This window comes from Chiloscyllium punctatum, chromosome 1, assembly GCF_047496795.1.
Source record: "Chiloscyllium punctatum isolate Juve2018m chromosome 1, sChiPun1.3, whole genome shotgun sequence".
Lineage (NCBI taxonomy): Eukaryota > Metazoa > Chordata > Chondrichthyes > Orectolobiformes > Hemiscylliidae > Chiloscyllium > Chiloscyllium punctatum.
Genome location: NC_092739.1, coordinates 51,339,603 through 51,365,200, shown reverse-complemented (window position 1 = coordinate 51,365,200; position 25,598 = coordinate 51,339,603). Strand labels below are relative to the sequence as shown.

At 37.7% G+C, this 25,598-nt stretch overlaps 1 protein-coding gene across 14 annotated transcripts in view; it reads left to right on the top strand.

Annotated features, from left to right (window-relative positions):
• Positions 1–25,266, top strand: part of lcorl (ligand dependent nuclear receptor corepressor-like) — a 120,382-nt gene extending 95,116 nt beyond the window's left edge. For 8 of the 14 annotated variants that reach the window (XM_072561011.1, XM_072560961.1, XM_072560907.1 and 5 more), the window contains 2 exons: positions 2,927–8,304; positions 19,038–25,266. In XM_072561011.1, the coding sequence (XP_072417112.1) occupies positions 2,927–8,304; positions 19,038–19,081 (5,422 nt within the window). In that variant the 3' untranslated portion in view covers positions 19,082–25,266. The other 6 variants (XM_072561943.1, XM_072561844.1, XM_072561756.1 and 3 more) reach the window with 4 other exon arrangements.
• The last annotated feature ends 332 nt before the right edge of the window (positions 25,267–25,598 follow it).

Sequence of the window (25,598 nt, the reverse complement as noted above, 5' to 3'; positions counted from 1 at the left end):
TCCAACAAGAGTCATTATCCAATGACATTCAATTGCTGTTACTATCACTGTACCCCCATGATTAATGTATTGGGGGCTACCACTGGGTAGAAATTGAACTGGACTATGCCTATAAGTAGTATGGCTACAAAAATAAGTCAAAGAATTCTGCAGCAAGTAACTCCTCTCCTGACTCTTTGTCATGTTACCATTTGTAAGGCCAGTGATGGAATGTTTCTCCCCTTCTCTTTTTCCCCCCCCCCCTTTTTTTTTACTTGGACAAGGACAGTTCCAATAACATTCTAGAAGTTTGACATTATTCAGGACAAACCAGCCTGCTTGATTATTTGTTTGTTTGTTGACAGAGTAGTAGCAATACGTACCATCTTCGAGATGCACTACCATCTAGAAGGACAAGGGCAGCAGATACATAGGAACAGCAACACCAATTGTGATTCTAACTTTTGAAATATATTTAATTTTGAGTAGCTTAATGGGAAGTATTTGTATAATGAGTTTTGTAAATCTGTGAAGTTGGTATGTTTCAGTGACGAGGGTGGCTTTTATATTGCTTTATTAATGTCTTAGCAATAAGTTTGAAAATTCCAAGTAGCATCAATGACTATATTTTGAATGGTTAATCACAGTAAGTTATTGAGCAGTGAATTAAACCAAATTTTTAAATCATTAAAACTTTGCTTCTCAAAATCAAAAAGTAATTTGGCGTAGCCCTCTGACTGCAGTTGGAATCTTCAAAGCCAAGTGGAAAAATAAGATGGTTAGATAATATATATCAAATTGAAAGATAAGATTCCATTTGCATTGCAACTTTTCCAACCAGAATTCTTAGGAGAAAGTCTGCATTTCAGAAGTATTCAGTTACGTTACAAACATTATAAACAGTAATAATTGTTTTACTGAGCAAATGTATCTTCTAATTTTCTTCTACTGTGAAATAATTATGAAAGTTGCTTGAAGCTATTGAATAAATGTCCACACAACTAGTGGTTCAGAACAATGAGAAGTTGTGTTTCTGATTAAACTTTCTTTGGGGTTTCCAATCATGTATTACAAACTCAAATAAAGTATGATTTTTATTCAGTACAACTTGCCAAAAGGTATCACTCTAGACCATTTTCCCCCATAATTTTGACCGGATTCTTGGAAGGGTATATTAATGTATTATAGTAATTGTTTTTAACAGGCAATGGTTCTGATTTATTGCCAATTAACTAACAATAATGATTTATCTCAGTGCACATGTTTCTATTTGCATGCAGGTAGATTAAACCATTCATAGAGATGCATTGTTGCTTAATGTCAGTGTGTTTGTGTAAAGTATTAAAGATATATTATGGAATTAGGTCACATTAGAATTGTGTAATACATAGCTTTGTCTTTCAAAATAGCACAAGACTTGAGGTACTTCTGTTGATCTCCTTCTGTCAAACTGCAAGGCTGCGAATTGAAAGTTTAACAGTTTTATTTAAAATGAACGAATTTTATAATTTTTGATACTTTTTTTAAACTCACTCATGAGAAGTGGGTCTCACTGGTAAGCCAGCATTTATTGCCCATCTCTAGTTGTCCTTGAGAAGGTGGTGGTGAGCTGCTGCCTTGAACTGCTACTGTCCGTCTGCTCATAGCTTGGATCTAAATTAGGAATGCAAGTTAAATGTGAAGAAATGGGATTGAGAACAGAAATGTCATATTTAATGGCCGGGTCAGAAGGCGACATGAATTTTTCTGAGGTTGATTAAGGTGTACTGGAAATTAAAGTTATAAGTTTATCCAGGTCATTGTTTCAGCTGCATTGATGTTAACTAGGAATTTCTTTTTTAAAATCTATTTCTCAGCATACGTTGAGTTAATTGTAGTTTAATACTACAGTTTTCAGAAGAATTATTATGTTGAACATCCTAGAAGACAGTTGTTTGAAAAGAAATTTTCTATTGCCTCGTGGTAACTCCATCAGCAATCAACAGTGAGATGAATTGGCTAATATAAACTGGTTACCAGTCAGATCATAGAAACAGAAGTTTGTTGGTTTCTCTGAGATATAAAACTTTTGTTTTTACTAATCTCAGGTACAGTTCAGTAAATTCTAACAGATTAAGTCCAAGAAAATTTTCACCAAAGATGCCGGTCACCTATGTTCATCATTGCTCTCAAGTATCTGTTTTATAAAGGCTAAATATTATTTTAAATAATGCTTTGTTTCAAGAAAGGATGTGATCTAATTTTGCCTGAAAATTGAGTACTACTTTAATCTACGTTGGTATTTGTCAGGCATTTTTCGAGTTTCATCTTTTTTTAATCTTTACTATGCTGCAGAATAACTTGGTTAACAATTTGCACGGATCACATCTTTGTACAAACATACGCAAAAATGGAAGCAGGTCTGGCAAATTATTATAACCTTGAAAATTAATGTAATATTGTAAGTTTGTTTAGAATGATCTAGTAACTTAATTTCATGTCCAGTAGTCATGCGTAATGCATGTCAGGTATCATATTGAGAAACGCTTACTCAATAATTCAGTAGTGTATTTTTGTTCGTTGAATAACTCAACCAATGAACTTATTCTGCAAATTTGTCCAGTTTGACCTTGTTCTTAAATCTAATTATGCATGACAACTTCATATAACTGGCAATAATGTCCCCTTTGTGCACAAATAACTAATATCTGTGAACAATGTTATAGTTGTGATATTTGTCTTTTTTGCAGGATGTGTATATCTGTATATATAAAAATTTTGGCATAGTATCATGTCAAATACGAACTCTCTTTTTACGAGTGAGCATGTCTACTTCAAGGAGCTGATTTTGAACATGAGGTTCCAGTGTAATGTTTTTAGTGATGTATTTAAACAGCTTAGTCATCATTATTAATTGTAACCTTTCTAGAAGAAATATTGTAATCATGTGTTTTATTTATTTTTGCAGTTTTAAGAAGGAAACTGATGCAGGAGTGGTGTCCAACTCTACTGAGAAAACTGGTTGCATAAGTCATGGAACATTAAATGAAATTTTATCTACTTTATGCCCTAATCATCGGAAACTTCTTACTACAATGCTTAAGTGTCTAATCCAAGAGAAAGACGCTTCCAATGTGCAATACAGAGATCAAAGAATTGCAGAGTTTAAAAATTCCTCATCTGAGTTCAATGAAAATAAAAGTAGTGAGGGATTATGTAATTGTAACAGATTCAGATGGTGTGAAAATTGCACCTTGAGAACTGTACAGCAAGTTCCTTTTCCATGGGTTTCTTGCTGCTTGAAAAACCTACATTGTTTATCATGCAAAAAAGATACTCATGGCTATCTCACAATAATAAGTAATGGAGTTTGCAAACAGTGTAACAGAAGCAATATCTACCAGATTTGTACTGGGTCTTATAAACAATTGTCTGGATGCACTTATGCTGAAGGAACTACCATTCAAGCTTGCAGTGAACCTCTAGATGGAGAGACTTGCAACATAGAAACAATAGAATCTTCAACCCTCCAAAGTAATGTCACGGATTATAGTAAACCACGAAGCCCATCCCCTCCACCTTTATCACCAGTAAGAACTGATGAGTTTGAAATTGATGAAATGAGCAAAACTGCTTCAGCTTTGGATGCTAACAATATTGAACTTACTATTACTCACCCTCCCTCTCTTTCTCCAGAAGAGGAAAATGATTGTGACTCAGCAGTCTCAAGGCAAACTCCAGTGAAGCTAAAATTTGCAGAAACAATCGAGGAAAGAAAGGATGACTTTGTGGCAGTTAGTGAAATTAGTAGATCACCAGACTCTGAGAATGATCTGGAAAAAGGTGGAAGTTCTGCTTCGTTTCAGGAGGTAATGGAACGAATAAATGAAAAATTGAAAATGATAGAAACAACCGATGATGGCCAGATTTTGGCCAATCTCTTCAACAATGACTCTTATCAAGGCAGTAATGGTAGTTTTAAGTTGCGAGAAATTGCCACCACTTTACTACACAAAGCAAAGGTCAGTGATTATAGCCTAATGGAGTTACTTAGACAGCATGAGGAAAACAGAATAATTCAAACCCGTTTTCGTAAACGTCAAGAAACATTAATTGCTCTGCATAACTCTCCAGATTCTGCATTATCTCGACGTCAAACAGTGCAAATAAAGAGAGACCTTGCAAATTTTGACCAACTTTTTTCAAGTAAGAAATCACCTGAAAAATTTGGAAAGCGGCTAGCAAGGAGCAGCATTAGAGATGCAAATTCACTAGCCAGAGAATATTCATCCATTAGTGAAGATTCCCAAAATGCGAACAACATAAATAAACATCCTAGTAGTTTGTCTGATCAGTACAAAACTGAAGTTAAGAACTTATCTGAAAATAGTGTTTTGGGTGAATCGAGAGAAGTGGTAGAATGCTTAAATTCATCAGAGAGTTCAGACTTAGATGTGTTTAACATTCTTGAGGTAACTGAAATGGATGTCGAGACTCCCAGGGATAGCACTGACAACTCAATGGTTGGACCTGGTTGTACAGATGTGCCTCTGGTCTCGCAAAATTCTGAGAAGATAGATTGTAGGTCAGATATTGGCAGGGCCAAACGAAATATTCTGCCTCCAGAAAGGTTTTCTATATACATTACTGAACCTAGAAAAATGTTTTATGCTGCTTGTTTTTCAGAAAATCCCCAGCGTAAACCTATTAAGACAAAAAAACCTGATCTGGACTGTGCGAGTAATCCTTGTAAAATGTCTAATGCTGACAGCCCCATGACGCAAGAGCTACTTAATGGGCAGGGCAATATAATTGTGTATGAAGTGACTGAAAGTTTAGAAGTATCAACTTCTAGTCAACCTGAACTTCTGAAAGGCATAAATAGCATAAGCAATGAAAATCATGGAAATGAACCTAATTTACCTGAGGTAGTACATCATGCATCACAACAACCAAATAAACTTGTGGATCAATGCAATAATGAAAAGCAAAAGACAACTACTGAGTTGAATGCTGACCCAGTGGAAGCAATTTGTGCAGGGCCATTACATTCCGTGGAACAATCTGATATTTGTATTAACTGTTGCACTAAGGATAATTCCAAGCATGGAATTTTGGAGAATGCAGTTAACAATTTACTGTCCAGTTCACCTGAATCTGGAGCCACAAATATACTAGAGTCTAAATCACTTGGCAGTGACTACCTGAGTGTAATTTCTCCATTGCAGCAAAAAGACTCTGCAGAGGAATTTGGCAAGCCTGATAATCTACAGCATGCAACATGTGAATGCTCAGTTCTTGAGAATACTGGTTCTGTGAACAAAACTGGCCATATTTGTCCAAGTAGCTACAGCAGCCCCATTAAACTAATGTTTCTCTCTAAGATAAGCAGTGAAAAAGGAATTAAATATACACTGACATCTGTAGACTCTTCTAAGCTTGATACAACCAGCTGTATTTCAAACCTTGATCTTGAGAATGTTTTCCTTAAGACACCAGAGGAAAGTAATTTGTCAGCTGCTGAAAGTAGTAATATGGCAGAATATTTTCAGAATCCTTGTCCGAGAAATGATAATACAGTGGAATGTTTCCCAAATTCAGCAGCTGAAAGTGGTAATGCAGCAGAATGTTTGCAGAGTTGTTCAGAAAGTTCTTCAGCCTGTGAGGAAGTAAATTGCAATCTTGAAATGGATACCTGTAGTTGTAATAGTTCTGCTTTTTATTCAAACAGTTATACAAGAAATGCTGAAGTTGAAATTACTGATCAAGTAATAGAAATGTCAGTGACTTCAAAGGAAATGGATGAATCTATTCTAAAACGTAAACCTGGTCGTCCCAAGAAACTAGGGCCACCTGTGGAAAAACAGATAAAAAGGCCAAAGGGCAGACCACCTAAACCTAAAGTAGAACTGTCGGAACCTATCGAATGTACAGCTGAAGCTCCAGATAGTGAAAAAGACAGTACAGTACATTTATCTTCCACAGACGATAACCGCAATATTAGAATTACCGTTGTCTATGGAAGATCAAGACGGTTCAAAAGATTTGTGTCCGAGAATGATAAAATTGTAGTTAATGCTACTGAAAGTGATTTAAAACAAACTTATGAGAAACAAATAGAAGAAATGGTGCAGGACCCTGCAGAGGGATTTGACGATAAACCTCATGGTTCTGCATCATCTTTGATCCAAGGTGAAAATCAGTTTGATTTAGTGAGACCCATTAAAGATAAAACTGTTTCGCTTCATACCAGTGGCAATGCTATTTGTCCAAGCAGTAAGCTGACTACTGTTAAAACTTTTAATAGTGGACAGCGAAAGCCTGGGCGCCCTGCAAAAGTGAAAATTTCAGGTATATCAGTAACTGTTGATGCAGTATCACCTCAGGAAAGAAAAGTTAGTATTAATAGTGTGTTACCTCCATTGGTCCAAGAGTCTTCACCTTCAAATAAATTATTTGTAGATGCATCAACCAAAGATGGTGAATCATCTGCAAGAATCCAAAATGATTGTGAAATGAGTTCAAAGGAAAGCCTTGGTGACAAGAAAGCAAAATCCATCCTACCCTTGAGGCAATCTGTGAGACTCCGAAAACCATCTCTACACTTCCTGCATTCCTTTGCGAGCTCCAGTTCGTTTTCTCAAAGTAGTGCTTTGGTACACAAATCTCGGAGACTGCTTTTAAATAAAGCAGGGAATGAACTTGCTAAAATCAGAAATTTAGATGTTACTATGGTATCTGAAAACACCACCTCAAATGTTACATTAGGGAATAATAAAGAGGAAACGACACATGAAGTAGCTGAATTTGGCTGTAGTTCAGAACTATCAGCAGATCCAATTTTTATACCGAACACTTCACTGAAATGGTGGCACACCTCCACTTCAAAACAAACTTTGCAGGAGGAACTTGACATGCAATTTGAACAGGTAAACCGTGGTTGGCTTCCTGTTGATCCTGCAGAATTGAATGCTTCTGACAAAAGAAAATATCCAATTCAGTTAGAAAGAACAACCAAATCTGTGGTGATTGTGGGTGATAATAAGCATGTTCAAGTTTCTCCAATCCAAATGTTGTTTCAAGAAAATTGTAATATGGATAAAATTTGTACATGGTTTATGCAAACAACAGAAACTCATTCCTTATCTATTGTAAGAAAAGAAAATGCACGTGATCCTATTGAAGTTCTGAATGCTCAAGGAATTTTAACAGCAGGAAGTCAAGTTGATACTTGTCCAAGTCCTCAGGCAGAGCATTTAAAAAAGCACCTTAAAAAATTTGCACTAGAGTCTCCTGTAAGACTAAGAACGCACTTCACTCCGTCAAGCAGAATGTCCAATTTAAAAGTCTGTAAAGCCAGAAGGAAGCTTTTACGACTTTGTAAACCACAACATTCAAGTCACAAAGAATTGTCACACCATCATAGAGTTCAGTATGAACAATGGAAATGTGTAAATGGAAATCCACAATACCAAAATCTAAAACCAAACTCTACAAAAACAGTCAGCAACAATAGCAAAAAAACTGAGCTTGAAATCAATAGCTTTCCACCTGAAGGAGAGCCAGTATTACTGTCTAGTGGAAAGGAAAACGAAAGCAAAGATAAACTTAAACCTAGAAATAGCATCGATGTTGGTTTATCTGACTCTGCCATCATACAGAACATAAATTCAACAAACTATTCCAAATGCAAACGAACTGAAAAATTTGAATCCATAGCAAAACATTCAGAACAAGAAGAATCTTTTCTGGAAGGGAAACAAAAAAACACTTGCCAAAATGTGAACTGGAAACTGGGGAATTTTAAAGAGTGTAGAGTGTTTCTAAGGAAGATAAACTCTCTGGAACACAGCCATTTAAGAAATTACAATGTCTGGCAGCAGTCCAAAAATAGATCATCTGATACTAAAGGCGCAAGTAACCTTCAGAGGTACACTGAAGAAAAAAATGACTCATTAAATGTTCATGAAGTTAATACATTTGAAACACAAAGCTTAAACTCTACAGGTCCTAATTTATGTGGACTGAAAGGAAAGAGAAAGTACAAAGAAAGGACATGTAATGAGAATGGATTAGACAGTTTGCCATCTAAAAAATTTCAGCACTTTTCTAGCAAGTGGTCAAAGCCCTGTCAAGTTGACAGCGATCACTTCCCTTCATTGAGTAGCAACAGTAATCTAGTCAATGAAAGTAATTCACAAAAGGAAAATGCAGACATCATGAAGAGTAATGCTGGAAAAAGGAAAAGATGCCAAGGTGTGAACACAACTGCCGCGACAGTGAAGAGGTTGAGACGGTCGTCTGTTAAACAAAGACTACCATATAATCAATTACCATTTCAAATAGGTAAGGTTAATCCATTTTTTTCAATAATTCAGTGTTGCAGAAAGATTAAAACCTCGGCCATTCTCCCTCTGCATTTTTGTTATTTATTGAAGTCTGAAGTTATGACTCTTCAGTGGAGTAAAATGAAAAGCTAGTTCAATAAAACTACTGTATCTAAAGATGTAATTTTTTATCCACTGGCACTTTGCCATTATTCTGTGCGCATGCGTTTTTCTGTATGGCCAGTGAGGCCAATGAAGCCATGTCTATTTATATTAAATAATCTCAGCAAACATTATTCACTTGTTTGAAATTCAGAGTAGATGGCTGAAGTTGTAAGTTTCTGTATAGTATGGGCTGGAGTGGGTTAGATATGACTTGACTTCTGGATTTTAAAATCCTGTTCAGGATGTGATGAAAATCTTCTGACTTCTAATTCAATAGCAACGAACAGTCTTAAGACAGTTGTTAGTGGACATAGAGCCAAAACTGGCAGTACTTTGTGATATCTATAAGACCATAGGTTGGCTGTCGTGGGAAACACAGAAACAAAAAAAATCGCCCTGGTCCTATGTAGATATTGCGCACACCTTTCTTGAACAAGCAAAGTCAAATTTACTCTGCATTTGGCTGTATTAAATTGTAACCTGCCCCTGCTATATCTCAGCACTTATTAAATCTGACCTGGAGATCGCAACAAGTACAGCACCACATCTTAGAAATATATTGATATGGGAATTGAATGTTACGGAATAATACCTGGATGCTAGGCATCATGCTGCAAAGTGAGATTCAACAAACTAAGGTTTTATTCAATTAATTAAAAATGTAAGGGTTGATTTGATCAAATTTTTCAAGCTATTATGAGCGACTAGTAGGGTAGATTGAAAGGAACTATTTCTTCCAAGTAGGAGAATCTAGACAGAGGAGTTGAGTTCTGAAAATTAAAGCAAGGCCTTGCAGGAGTGAAATTAGGACATAATACTTCATTCAGTATTAAATTTGTACTTTCCATGAATGGCAGTTATTGCTTAATTTTATAACTGAAATTGAGTACAGAAATCTGTCAAAGCTATTAGCAGATGTAGCTTTAAAAATCCCAAATGATATTGATTGGTGACCTTCTAGTGCTAAATGGCCTTTTATTGTTTTCTTCTTGTCCCAAGATGAACATCCCTTGATCAAAATTTATTAAAAGAAATGAAATAATAATGAACTTGTTGGAAAACCAATGGGGGTGGGGGTGCTAGAATTTACAGTCAATATTCCTCTACAGCATGATAATGTATTTGTGTAACTTCATTGGAGTCTCAAATGGTTACACTTAGTTAATTGGTGTGGTTTCCATCTACAGAAAATTATACTGAGACAAGATCATAAAATATAATTTGCAGTTCATGCAGCTTTTTTGAGTTGCAGCCAGTGACGAGAGGTTACTGCAGAGATAAATGCTTGGCTCCCAGCTACTCAATCATTGAGACACTTTTTTTTATGTAAAAGAGAGGTTTTGAATCAACTCTCAATTTCATGGAAAAGGTGTCTTGAAATGCATATTTGATGCAATTGACACTTCAAAATTAAGGGATTTTTTTTTGCCAACAATCAAACCAATCCAGTCCTCCTCTGTAAGTCAGTCCTGCCATCTCAGGAATTAGTCCCTCTGTAGCTAGAGCATCCCTACCCAGGGAAGGAGACCAAAACTGCACTCTGTGTGGGCACACCAAGGCCTATGAAATTCTGTAGCAAGTCAATCCTCCTGTACTGAAATCCTCTTTGCTACAAAGGCCAATATACCATGTGCCTTCTCTGCCTGCTGCATCTGTGTGCTTACTTTCAGCAACTAATGTACAAGGACACCCGGGTCTCATTGCACATTTCCCTCTCAGTTTATGGCTAATTGGATAATCTGTTGTCTTGTTTTTATTACCATGTGGATAAATATTTGTTCACGTTATACTTCACCTCCAATGCACTTACTCACCCAACTGGTCCCAATCACACGAAAGCATGTCTACATCCTTCTCACAGTTTACCCTTTCACTTAGTTTTGTCATCTGCAAACCTGGAGGTTTTACATTTAATTCCCTCATCTAAATCGTTAACCTACATCGTGAGTAGCTGGGGGCCAAGCACTGTTCTCTGCAGTATCCTCTACTCACTGACTACAACTCAGAAAATAACCCATTTATTCTTATTACCTGTCTGCCAACCAATTCTGTATCCATGTCAGTACACGATCACGATTCCCATATGCTAATCTCTTGTATGGGACCTCATCAAAGACTTCTGAAAGTCCAAGCAAACCATATTCACTCGCTCCCCTTTATCAACTTGACATCCTTGAAAATTTGCTGTAGATTGGTCAAGCATGATTTCCCTTTCCATAAATTAATGTCCTGTTCAATCCTGTTACTGTTTTCCATGTGCCCTGCTCATAAATATTTTATAATGGATTCTAGCACTACCCTGCTACCATTGTCAGGCTAATCAGTCTAAGAATTCTAGAATAGTGTTTTTAAACTTCTGAAATAGTGGGCTTACCTGCCAATCCATAGGAACTGTTAGAAAGTCTATAGCATCTTGAAGGATGACTACCATGTATCCACTATTTTGGAGTCCACTTCCTTAAGCTTTCTGGAATATAGATTATTGGGCCCTAGGGATTTAATTCATTCAATTTACCCAACATTTTTCCTACTGATACTGATCCAAATTGATTCCTCCCTGTCACTAGATCCTGCATTCACCAACATGTTTTTGTCTTGGAATCATAGAATCTCTAAAGTGCAGAAGCAGGCTGTTCAGCCCATCGAAGAGCATCCTACCCAAACCCCCCTCTGCTAACCCTATTCCCTAATCCTGCATTTCTCCTGGCTAATGCACCTAACTTCACATCCCTTGACACATCGGCAAAGTAGCATGACCGATCCACCTAACCTGCACATGTTTGGACTGTGGGAAGAAACTGGAGCACTGAGGAAACCCACACAGACACTGGGAAATTGTGCAAGCTCCACACAGACAGTTTCTCGAGGGTAGAATCAAACCCAAGTCCCTGGCAATATGACCAGTGTTAACCACTGAGCCACTGTGATGCTCTGCTTTGTGAAGACCGTACCAATATATGTATTCAATTCATCTGCATCTTTGTTTCCCCATTATATTCCTCTGCCTCTAAGGGACCTACATCCATCTTAACTAATATTTTTCTCTTCACATACTTACAAAATGATTGTAAAATCTTCTATATGTTCCCCAGAAGCTTATTCTTTACTCTATTTTCCCCATTTTAATCAATCCCTTTGAAATGTGAACTGCTCCCAATCCTCAGATCTCCTATTTTCTTTGGTCTAATCCTGTCTCTAATATCCCTTGTTAGCTGTAGTTGGGCCACCTTTCCCTTCTATTTTATGCCAAATAGGAATGAACAATTGTTGCAGTTCCTCCATGCACTGTTCAAATGTTTGCCATTGCCTAGCCACTGGTCCCCCCTTTCAGTGACGTTCCTAACTTATCATAGCTAGCTTGCACCTCAAACCATTGTAGTTTCCTTTTATTTAGATTCAGAAACCTAGTATCAGAATCCATCTTAATGAAGAATTCTTTCCTATTATAGTCATTGTTCCCCCAAGGGTCCCCTCTCCGATTCCCAACTATTCCTTTCACGCTACCCAATCCAAGATAACCATTGTCTAGTAAGTTCCTCAACATATCGATCCAGAAAGTCATCCTATATGTACTATAGGAATTCCTCCTGTGAGGCATTGTTACTGATTTTATTTGCTCAGTATAAATGCAGATTAAAGTCGTCCATTAGAGCTGTTAATTTCTTGCTTATATTTCAAAGTTCCTGTTTCATGCCTACCCCAACTGTGGGGTCTATAATGCATCTCTCACTATCATTTTCTGCCCCTTGCTGCTTCTAATTTCTCTCCATGTAAGTTCCACTTCACCAGTGCTAACATGCTTCCTCATTATTGCCTTAATGACATTCTTCACCAGCAATGCTGCCCTAGCACCACAACCTCTCTGTTGTCTTTCCTAAAAAAAAGTATTAACATCCTTGATTATTCTGTTTCCATCCCTGGTCTCCCTCAGCTATATCATACCTGTTTTTATTCATTTGTGCAACTTATTAATCCACTTTATTGCAAATGCACCAAAGTTAATCTTTTTAACATTCTGAGCCACATTATTTTGAACCATGGCCCTGTTTGATTGTTGTCCTTGAATTCTCTGCCCCTCACTACTTATTTCCCATTCTCATTGTCTTTTTTGCCTTTGATTCCCTCTCTTCTGTCTACCTGCTTAGTTTTCCAACCCCCTGTTATTTTCGGTTTTTTTTAAATGAAGGTAGTAGAGAATATGGAAAGCAAAATTACTGGGACAAATAGGGGCAGACCACTTGCGATCGTTCAAAAATCACCCAAAAACTGGACAGACTTTGGAGTATCAGGAGTTGTTACTCGCCACAGTACCTCTAGCCTCTGACCGGATCTTGTAGCCACTGTGTTTGTGGTGAGTCCAGTTGAGTTTCTGGTCAATAGCAACCCCAAGGATGTTGACAGTGGGGGTTTAATGGTGGTAATACTGTTGAATATCAAGGGGTGGTGATTAGAGTATCTCTTACTGGTGATGGTCATTATCTGGCATTTGTGGCACAAATGTTACTTGCCAGTTGTCAGCCCAAGCCTGGCCATTGTTCAGATCTTGTTGCATTTGAGCATGGACTGCTTCAGTATCTGAGGAGTCACGAATGATGCTGAACACTGCAGTCATCAGTGAACCTCCCCACTTCTAACCTTGTGACAAAGGGAAGGTCCTTGATGAAGCACCTGAAGATTGTTGGGCCTAGGACACTACCCCAAGGGACTCCTGTGGAGTGGTCCTGGAGCGGAGATGACTGACCTTCCACAACCATCTTCCTTTATGCTGAGATGGATTATCCACTCAGCATTTCTGACTGAAGATTGTTGCAAATGTATCAGTCTTATCTTTTGCACTGATGTGCTGGGCTCCTCCATCTTTGAGGATGGGGATATTTGTGGAGCTGTCTCCTCCCATGAGCTGTTTAATTGTCCTCTACCATTCACTACTGGATGTGGAAAGACCACCAAACTTGGATCTGATCGGTTGGTTGTGCTATCGCTTAGCTCTGTTTATCACTTGCTGTTTATGCCATTTGGCACACAAGTCATCATCCTGTTTGGTAGCTTCACTAGGTTGACATCTCATTTTTAGGTATGCCTGATGCTGCTCGTGGCTTGCCCTCCTGCACACTCCATTGAACCAAGGTTGATCCCCTGGCTTGATGGTAATGGTTGAATGGGGGATATGCCAGTCCATGAGGTTACAGATTGTGCTGGAGTACACTTCTGCTTTTGATGGCCCACAGCTCCTCATGGATGTCTTGAGCTGCTTCATTGGTTCGAGATCTGTCCATTTAGCACCGTGAAGGTGCCATACAACACAATGGAGGTTAGTCTAAATGTGATGGTGGGACTTCGTCTCCATAAGGACAGATGCTTCTGCAGCCAGCAGATCAGTAAGGATGAGGTAAAGTATGTTTTTTCCTCTTGGTTCCTTCACCACCTGCCGCAGACCCAGTTTAGCAGTTGGGACCTGACCAGCTTGATAGTAATGCTGCTCCCAAGCCACTCTTGGTGGTGGACATTGAAATCCCCCACACAGAGTACATTTTGCACCCTTGCCACATTCAGTGATTCCTCCAAGTGTTGCTCAACATGGAGGAGTACTGATTCATCAGCCGAAGGAGCACGGTACATGGTAACCATTAAGAGGTTTTCTTGCCCATGTTTAACCTGAAGCTGAGAGACTTTATGGGGACCAGAGTAGATATCAAAGACTTCTAGGGCAACTCCCTCCTGACTATATCACTGTCGCCACCTCTGCTGGGTCTGTCCTGCCAGTGGTTCAGGATATATCCAGGCATATTTGATGGTATCTGGGGCATTATCTGTAAGGTATGATTCTGTAAGAATGACTGTCAGGCTGTTGCTTGACTAGTCTGTGAGACAACTCTCCCAATTTTGGCACTAACGCCCAGATTTTGGTAAAGCGGACTTTGCATGGTTGACAGGGTTGTTTGTGCCATTGTCTTTTCCTGTTCCAAAGTCGATGCCAGGTATCCTGTCTGGTTTCATTTCTTTGTGACTTTTTAGTGATTTGATACAGCTGAGTGGCTTGCTAGGCCATTTCAGAGGGCTGTTGAGAGTCAACTATATTGCTGTAGCTCTGGAGTCGCATGTAGGCTAGACCAGGTAAGGATGCAGATTTCTTTCCCTGAAGGCCAGAAGTGAACCAGATGGGTTTTTCCAACAATGACAATGGTTTCATGGTCATCAGTTGACCTTTAATTCCAGGTTTTTTTTATTGAATTCAAATTTCAACATCTGCCGTGGCAGGGTTTGAACTCAGGCCCCCAGAACATTATTCTGGGTTTCTGGATTAATAGTTGTGATAATACTACTAGGCCATTGCCTCCCCTATGTTCATAGGATGCCAAATGATCATTTATTGAATGAACTGCTACCCTGCAGTGTTCTGCTTTTATAATCATTATCCTCTAAGAGCTGCAACTGCCTCTCAATTTCCCTCCGGATAGAAGACAAAAGAGAAGTGGAAAGCTCTTGTGGTGCTGCATCCTGGATTTCATCTTTTTCATCTCCAGTTTCCACTCCACCCCTGTCAGCAACAGTCTTCACAGTGGTACTCGAGCAGCTCTCCAATATCCTCCCTTTCCACTTCAAAGCCAACTTGCTTTGAAAGGGCAGTGCTTTGCTCTTTGATTTTTGGGAGCTCCTCTGACCGTTCACATCCTTTAAAATCTTGAAAAAAAATCCAGGAGAAGCTGCCTCCAAACTGCATGCTGGCGGTCCTTACTGGCTTCACTCCAAGCCTCCACAATAATGTCAGTTCTATCCTTAATGTTAAAGCTCGTCCAAAATTGAAGAACACTGACCATTTTATCACCATCAGCTGCAATCAGCCTCTTGAATGTGCGCCTTAAATAATAAACTTTAAAAGCTGATATTGCACCCTGGTCCAGTGTTTGGAGATAGAAATAGCACTTTGATGTTTTCAGAAAGCTCACCAGTAGTGGCAGGATGGCTTGGCACATTATCTAGGATGAGGAGAGCCTTGAAATCCAATTTTTTTTTTTGCCTGCAATACTGTCTAAAACCATCTTTGAAAACATCAACAGTATGGTCAGAAAAAATTTGCCTCCTCATCCAACTCTTTTTTTACTTGACCTGAAGTAGATGCCTAGAGTAGACTTAAGGTATCCCTTCGAGACTCACAGATTGGTACGCCACCACAGGCTTAACCTTCAATTTCTCGACTGACATTGGCACCCAGCAGCACAGTCATACGATCCTTTGCCACCTTGAAGCCTGGTGGATGTGCTTCATTGTTAGAAATGTAGGTTCTTGCTGGCATTTGCTTCCAGTATCAACCTGCCTCATCCAAATTGAAGATTGGGTCTAAGGTGTAGCCACCTTCAACAGTTTTGTTTTAACTATGAGAGGAAATGCCAGCGCATGCACCTTGTCTGCACAGGCAGGTTGACCAATTAATTTTACATATGGGATGCATCACAGTTCTTAAAACCAGCAAACCACCCACTGCTAGCACTAAAGGCAGGCGTATCTGCGTGATTTTGAGTGTTTTTCTTTAGATCTTCATAAAAGGGTAAGGCTTTCTCTTTTATGATAAGAAAGGTTGTCCCGGATCGCTTTTTTGTTTGATTTTCTATCCAGGTACTTAAAAACCTCTCCATCTCTAAGTTCCTTTGGTCGTGATCTCTCAAATTTGCTGGCACTCAGATTTGTTCCAGCAATGCAGCTTGTTTTAATCTTTTCAGCGTTGCCTCAAATGGTGCATAAGGAAGACTCCCTCATTCCTGTTAAGCAGCTATATCACATGTTCTCCTTATGCTCAAAACACGCTTATAACACTTAGCTTCTCTTTCAGTATTATAGCCTTTCTTTTGCATTCATCACCCACAATTTTATCACCAGGACACTTGCTAACATTCTTGTCACTGTGCCCCTCCATTTTTGCAAAACAAAGATAATCAAGGAATAGATTGTGAGATATAAAGGTTCAAGAACAAATTTGAGGCAAATGGTATGTATAAGTGTAATGTAGTCAGCCAGGGCTTATGAAAAAATATTCTTGTGTCGGGGGAGAGCAGTGAACATTCATTTAGCTTGCTTTTTGAGATGAAGCTGCTCAATGTATAGTACTGTACCCCTCTCGTGCGCTAATGGCAGCTGACATCGGCATGTGCAGAACGAAGCATACGAAACGATCAACGTTGGAAGCTCTCTATTGCAAATAGAGGCATTCTCGAATACCGTTCCCTAATTCTTCAACAACATTATAACCAAATCGCACTGCTGAAACATACTTTATATGAGAACTGTGTATACTAGTTGTATCAAAGTGAGCACAAAATCAAATAAGAGTTTAAATTAACCTTTTTTACCTCAGGAGTTTTAATGTGAACCCATCGTAGGGAGTGATTGTGAATAAGGAGCAACTAGCATTGTGACTCTGCCCCACAGCCTGTTTTCCTTACTATCTTTACATTGTTAGCAAACTTTGGCTGCAATATACTTGGTTGCTTTATTCAAGATATAAATTTAGATTGTATATAGTTGAAGTTCCAGGACTAATCCCTGTTGCACACCATTGTTTATGGTTTGTGAGCCTGAAAATTCCACAAACTAGTAGACTACCTGGAGAGAGCTTCTTATCTCTGACTTTAAAAGTAAGACTTCATTTCTTAAACTGTGTCCTAGTTTTAGTGTCCCTCACATGAGCAAACATTGTGCAGACATCCAAACGTCCCCTCAAGATTTTGTGCTTCAATAAGGTCATCTCTCATTCTTCTACACTCCAATGAATAAAGGCTCAACTAGGAATGAGTCCAGTGAATCTGAATATTTTTCTGTGTATTAGCCAATCCTCAGTTTATGCTCACATTATCCCCCCCAATGCCATGGGTTCTATCCTTGAGCAGTAAGCTTTTAAGTGGCACCTTATCAAATGCCTTTTGGAAATCCAAAGACATAACCTACTAATTTTCCTTTATTCACCCTGCTTGTTGCATCCTAAAAATGAAATTTGTCAAATCTGATTTCCTTTTGATATAACTAGGCAGAGTCCTTATGGTTTGATGTATTTCTCAGTGTTCTGCTACTAGTTCCTTAAATATTGGATTCCACCATTTTCCCAGTGTTAGATGTTAAACTAACTGGCCTATAGTTCCATGTTTTCTGTCCCAGCTTTCTGTGATAGTTTAGATTAAATTAGATTCCCTACAGTGTGGAAACAGGCTCTTCGGCCCAACAAGTCCACATCGACCCTCCAAAGAGTAACTCCCCCCCCCCCCCCCCCCCCCCCCCCCCCCTGACTAATGCTCCTAAACAACTATGGACAATTTAGCGTGACCAATTCACCTGACCTACACATCTTTGGAAGTGGTGTTACATTTTCAGTTTGCCAGTCCGTTGTAACCTTTCCAGATTTTAGGGAATTCTGGAAGATTGCAAAAGATGTAGCAACTTATATTAAGACCACAGGAAGCAGACCATCAAGTCCAGGTGCCTTTTCAGCCTTTATTCCTATTAGCTTTTCCTTATACTGGGGCCCAGAAATTAATGTTTAAATAGTACAAGTATTTTAATTGGTATAAAAACAGAGTTGGATACTACATACACAAGTCCTTAAAGGCAGCAGGCAGAACAATTTGTGAAGACTCTTTGCAAACAGATACGTGATTCTCAACTTTATAAATAGGTACCTATCAGGTCCTTATGCTTAGACCAGCTTAACAATGATAGTGTTTAATGGCTGATATCCATTTAGGTGACAAACATACACCCTGTCTGGAGTTTAATTGGAAACTAATTGAGAGTGTATAACAAAAGAAATCAATTGTCAGGTTCATTGAACAATATCACTAAGCGAGTTAACAAATCAAGCATTTGAAAACTTTTTTTAAAGAAAGTAATTTGTTGTCAGAGAAAATCTAATTCTTTGCATTTTGTCACATCTTTTTGGTTTTCTAGTCAAATTAAGCAAATGGATAATTATTTGTACTGAGTTGCTGAGTATGGTGAAATCTTGGTACAATTTATTATTTAAAAATCCTTATTTCCCATCTGAGGTTCTTGATTAACCATGTTAATGTCAACCCTGTTTAAAGAATAAAATTCCCTTTGTTAGGCTTGAAATGTTAAATAGCATAGGAAGGTTTATGTGCAGATATATTGAAAGTCAATTTTTTTCAATTTTTTCATATAGGAAACTCAAGTTGATGCAGGATTAGACCGTAACAATGGATGACTGAAATAAAACAATGCATCAGTTTCTACCAAGACTTGGCACATCTTATAAATTGAGAATTTTAAGAAGGCTTTCTTATCTCACTCAGCATCACATTAGTGCCTTAATATTCAGCCTATTGATTCAGGTTGAATGTATGTAGCAATAACATTTGTATTTGCTGCTTTGTAGCCAAAACCTGAAGCTGTGTGAACAATGTTGTAGATATCAGAGGTTGCACTAATACATTTTTAGAGAGAAAATTTCTTACTCTTATTTTGTTTTTATAAGAATCTGTTAAATCTACAATTTAACATTCCTCTTAGGTTGCTACTAGATCTCGATGTACTTTACAACAAAAGCATTAATTGTCTAAGTATTCATCTTTTTCTTAAGAGCTTCTCTGTTTGAAGTTTATTTGCACCAAGCACAGCACATTTGAAGGTCACAACGCAGTAAGGGTTTATATGACAGTTTTGGAAGAGAAATGGAGCATGATGTATTTTCACTGTCCATGCGTTTGAAAACCAAGGCACTTCAGTTATTGTACTCACTTTATACTTTATTCACTTTTGATGTATATTACGTTGTAATTTTTTTGTATCCTTAGTATGATTTGGTGAACTTTCAAACTTTTAAACCGTTTAAATTGTGCTTTAGTGGAAACAGCTATTGAAACAGGAGTAAAAACTACCTCAAACATTTAAGTGATGGTCAAGTCTAAACCTTTTTGGGAATGGAGGTGTCCATTCATAAAATAAGTGTAGACTTTGGTACCTGAACCATTCTGTTGCAAGTTGTCAGTAATTATTTGGTCATGGACCTGAGAAACTGGCAATTATAGTATCGTGATCCAAATACACCTTACAGCATATTTTTCCAAGCACTCTTCCTCAGTGACATTTAACTCAGGGAAAATAAAACGTGTGTTTTTGCTTCCAGATTACTAAGTCTGGATAGAAGTGCCCTGTGCTAATGTGTTACTATTTTGAATGTGATTACTTGGAGTGCAGCATGTCTAGTAGAATTTCTATTTTTACAGTCATGTGCATCTTGCTTATTTGCTGCCCTGTCAACTGTAATTATGTTTTGAAATCCTAAATTGTTGTACAGCATTATCTTAACTATAATGCATTTTTTGGGTTGTAAAATGAAAAAAAACTTGTTGCATTATCTTTTTCTGTTCACAACTTTCTATAATCCTGTATCTTTGTGAAATTAAATTATAGGTTTCTTGGTCTAATTTCTGATAAGATAAAGGAGCAGAATCAGCCTATTGTATCTGCCGTTTAATATGATCATAGCTGACTATCTCAATGCGATTCTGCCATCTCCCCATACCCCTCCTTGTGTCAAATATCTAGGAATCTACCTACTTCTTTCTTAAATATATTCGGTGACTTAGCCTCAATAGCTTGATGTGATGGAGAATGCCACAGGTTCAGCAGTTTCTGGGTAAACACATTTCTCCTCTTCTCAGTTTTAAATGGTCTATCCCATATCCTGAGGTAGTGACCCCTTGTTTTATATCCCACCATCAAAAAAAAACAAGGCAAACATTACTGTATTCAGCTTGTGCAGCCCTGACAGAATTTTATACATTTCAATGGGTCCCATCATATTCTTCTGAACCCTATCGAATATGGACCGAGTTAACTCAATCTCTCCTCAATCAACTAACCTGCCACCCAGGAATCAGTCTGAACCTTTGCACTCCCTCTTTGGCAAGTATATTTACTGTGATATATTTATGCACTCATATATTCTATATGCTTCATTTTTGTGAGCTACTGTACATTTTTATGACAGAGAATAAATCCTTTTTTAAAAAGGGCCAGCTGTATTGTACACCAAACAAAACTATCCAGAGTACAGTTGTTTAGGTCTATCCCGATGACCCAAGTAGCTTGCCTCCTTCCACAATGTGAAGCCAATTCTGCACTTTTAGTTAAGACTTTAGGTATTTCTTTTTGTAATTCTTAAATGTGTATATAAAATTTCCTTTCTCTCTGACTGCCCTCCTGTAGAGTTCCAGCTTCCATGTGTGATATCTTCCTGTTCGTGATTTATTTGATATAATTTTGGGAGGTTAAATCCTCCATTCCTACAATTGCACTTAGTTTCCTCTACACTTGCCTAAACATGCCACGTCCGTCCCAGATAAAAACAAATGGGGTTCATAAATGTTCTTATTTATTTAGACTTGGAGCTATCTTCTTTGTGGTTTCAGATCCTGAAAGCTACTCACAACGCACACACTATTGCATTTGTGCTTTATATAGAAGCCATAATAAATTTGTCTATCCAACGCAACAAATGATCTGACACCTAATCTGAAAAATGTCAGTGTTTAATATATCCAAATATTTTGGTCAAATATCAAAAATCTGCTAGTCACCCGCTTTGGTTTAACTGCAGTTTGTCATGCATTTGTTTAATTACTTGCTTTTGTAAAATTCTGAATGCTTTTCTGAATTGTCATTTTCTACAGGTCATTTTGATTTCTTATTCAGTTTAATGTTCCCAGAAAACTGGATATTCCACTTGCACACTCTTTTATTGATTATGAACATTCAGAATGCAAGAGTGTTTGATGACAAGCTTAACTGGTTAAGCTTCCCAAGTTCAACTCCCATTAATATTTAATCAATCTTTTTCTCCTACAAATTTCACTAGCATGAGCATCCTTAATGCCATCAATATTTTTCTTTTAAGAGGTCTTCTGAGCGATCTTATCCTCATTCCTCTTGATCATCTCTCCTCTTGAGGATATTGAAATCCCTGTAAGGATACAGTTCACGTTCTCTCAAGTGCCTTGTCTGTGTAAGTTTTGATTGAATGCTAAAGCATGATCGCGATCAAGATGTGGGTTGTGCAAAGCAATATGAATCTATTCCTTCACACCAAAGTCACTGAAGATAATCAGTTGATACTTACCCCTTCTCCCCAATCCCAGGATGATTTAAGTCAGTTGTAATAGTATTTAAACACACATGAAAATTGGGTTATTCTGACCTGTGTTACTATTATTGAGTTTAATGGCATACTCATGACTGTAGGTCCTTTGTATTTGTGACCAACCAACCAACCATCCTATTGGTCTGTAAATCCAAAATGAATGGTATCTTACAGATCAATTAATTAATGATGAACCTGCTTGTGTCAATAGGGACACTTGTTTAAGTGGTTTCTGAAAATATGGGATATATGAAATCACTTTATTACTTCCTAACAAGTTGTTGAAATCCTCAGTACTTTTATATATGGAGATAAGAGCAGGAAAGCCATTTGGTCCTTCAAGTTAGCACTGCAACTTAATATAATCATGACTGATCTTTTTGTCACTGTTCCTTGTTCCTGCTTTCTCCCCTTACCCTTTGATCCCTTTGGACTCAAGAACCACTTCTAACCCTTTGAAAACATTCAACATGTTGGCCTCAGCCGCTTTGTGTCTGATAAATCTATAGGCTTACCATTCTAGATAAAGAAACTTCTCATCTCAGTCTGAAATGGTCCCAAGATTATGACCTTTGGTTTTGGACTCTCTGATCATTGGGAAGATCCTTGTTGTGTTTATCCTGTCCAGACCTGTTAGCATTTCATTGGTTTTCATGAGATGGTCCCTCATTCTTCTAAATGCCAATAGATCTAGTCCTAATTGATTCAGTCTCTCTCCATACATCAATCCTGCCATCCCGGGAATCGAGCCTAATAAGGCCGAAAAACGTAGGAGCAGATATAGACCATTAAGCTCACCGGGTCTGCTGTGCTATTTGGTCATGGTTGATACGTTTTTCAGCCCATTCTTTTGCCTCCTCCCTGTATCCCTGATACTCCTTACTAATGAAGAATCCATCCATCTCTGCCTTAAAGGCACTCTGTTTTGGTCACTACAGCCTTCTATGGTAATGATTCCACAGATTCACCACCCTCATGAAATTCATCCTCATCTCAGTTTCCTTTTAAAAGCTATTTCCCATAATTACTTGTAGGACCAAGTTTCACTTTCTAACTATTGAATAAAGAAATGTCATCTTATTACTCTATATAACAGTTAGTTTTGTAATTGTGCCTTAGCTTTGGATTCTCCCACAGATAGAAATATTCCCTCCAGTCTACCTTGTCTAATCCAGTCAAAATTTTAAAGATGTCTGCCAGATCACCTCCGTATTTTCTAAAGCCGTAACCTGTTCAATTTTTCTCTAGGGCTGCCATTGCATTCTGGTGCCAACCTTATCATTTGTTTTTGCACTTTCTCTGGCACTCTAGTCATGGAGATCAGAATTCTGCATAGTACTTCAAGAAGGGCCTTACTTGGGTTCTATACATGTTTTAGCATATCTAAATTTAAAATTCAAAACAGCTGAAGCCAGTAGTGCTAGAGAAATCTTTTCCTCTTACTTTACCCATCTTGCTTTTAAGAATTCATTCATCAACACCCCTAGATTCCTTCATTGTTCAACCTTGTTCAAGGTGTGGTTGTTAATTCTACTTTTACCAGTGTGCATCTTGTATCTATCATTGTTAATGTTCATTTGCCACTTAACTGCCCATTCATAAATCTTCTGATGTCTTGGATTATATATGGAGAAAGAAAGTAATACCTGTTTGATACAATCTGTTAGTTTTGATATTTTAATGCCAATGTATTAATGTAAAATGTGAATTACAGTGGCTGCAGCACTGGCCTTTGGAATACTGCTTTCTACATCGGTCCAATGTAATTATTTTATAACCCTGCCCATTTTTTTTCTTAGCCATTTTTCTAGCTAAATTTCTATCAATTCAGCAATTTGTCACATGTAGGTGAGCTCAGATTTTTGCGTGCATTTTTTAAATCCATCCACAGGATGAGGGCATTGCTAGGCCAGCATCCATTGCTTGTCCCTAATTGCCCGAGGGCAGTTAAGAGTCAACCATGTTGCAGTAGGTTTGGAGTCACATGTAGACCAGACCAGGTAAGGCTGGCAGTTTCCTTTCCTAAATGACATAAGTGAACCAGATGCTTTTTCCCAACATTTGACAATGGACTCATGGTCACCATTAGACTCCATTCCAGATTCTCTTTCTTTAATTGAGTTCAGTGACTGGATTCAAACCCAGGTCCCCAGAACATTAAATTAACAGTCCAGTGATAATATCACTACGCCATTGCCACTCAGATACATGTACTTTGTAAATCATAAAGGTGAGGGAGATAAAGTTTTAAGGTGGCTAATAAAGCAAATTGATTATTTGGATTTATGGCTACAAGAATAAAATATGAAAGTCAAGGGAAAAGATTTATAAATCGCTGATGCATTCTTATTTGGAATACTGTGGACAATTCTGGGCATCAGGATTCAGGAAACATTTATAGGCCAAAGACAAAGAACTTCAGTTATGATGAGAAAATGGACAAGTTAGGATTGTTCTCCTCAGAACATAAAAGTTTTAAGATGACGTAATAACAGTTCTTGAGTGTGCATTTTGGTAAAATTGATAGAGAAAGAATTACTCCTTCTGAGAGTTTTTAAATTGTCGGGTGACAGAAATGAGTTTTTTTCTAGAGTTGTTCGGATCAAGAATTTCTTCCTGAAAAAGATTGCGTGCAAAGACAGCAGATTTTGAGAATTGGAATGGTGAGGCCATCAAGATAATGTGAATAAACCCATTATGGGTGTGATTTGTTACCTTTATTCTGATTAGATGGTGGTTACAAAATTTTAAAGTTAGAATTTCCCCACTAGTAAATGCCACGTTAACTGTCTTATCTCCCCAATGTCAAACATTGGATGTTTTAGTAACAATACTCAGTATTTCAACCCATATAGAATCATAATTTTAGCTTATTATTGTAATTTGTTAAAATTGCATCATATAGATGATTGTAGCATATATGATGTAAGATTATGTACCATAACCAGGAAAGCAAAATACTTTGGGTGCTGGAAATCCAAAATAAAAATAACATTGAAAATACACAAGTGGTTTGGCAGCATCTGTGGAGTGAGGTGGTGTGAACATTTAAAATCAATGACTTTATTTTTGGCTTTTACCAAGCATAGGTTATTATGTGAAAACTAATAATGGCAAATTTAAATTCTAAAGAGCTTCATCTGTATTTTAACAGACATTATTACCTTAATTTCATCAACTATCATTATTGGAACAGAGTTTCAGGAAAATATAAATTTACTCAAATGATGAAAATAGACTCAGTGAAGAAAGGTTGACTTTATCTTTCTTGTATCATTGTTTAATTTTCTTGTGCTTATGAAAGGAGTGTTAATTTTTCTAGGGCAAGAAAATAACAATCATTTTACTTGACATGGAATTTGTGCTGTGCTTTTTATGAACTGATTTTCTCTTTTTGGGCCACTTGGGTACATCTTTAAACTGTGAAAGCTTCTGAAGAAAATCTGCTATCTTGTTTTATCTTGGTGCTACTTTCAGTGTACTTAATACTTTTACCAAAAGAAATTCCTAAAGTGAAAGATTTGATGAATATGTGTGTGCACTGCAAAATATTTTTATATATTTTAGCAAGTATCTTATTTTAACTGTCATTTTCTAAGATGTTTGATTCTGTAAATAATATCTGATGAAATAAAACAAGCCTGAAACCTTTTTTTTTAATTGACTGCCTGATGTTTGAGGTGGAGCATTTTGTATAAACCACCTTCACTGTGGATAGTTTCACATTAGTTCTGACAGTTGGAATGATGTTTTTGTGGCTTACATTACTACCATTTAACATCCATCCACCCCTCAATGCCAAATTAGATTAGATTCCCTACATTCTGGAAACAGGCCCTTCAGCCCAACAAGTCCACACCAACCCTCCAAAGCATAAACCACCCAGACCTATTCTCTTACCCTCTATTTACCCCGACTTAATGCATCTAATACTATCGGTAATTTAGCATGGCTGATTCACCAGACCTGCACATCTTGGAAGGAAACCGGAGCACCTGGAG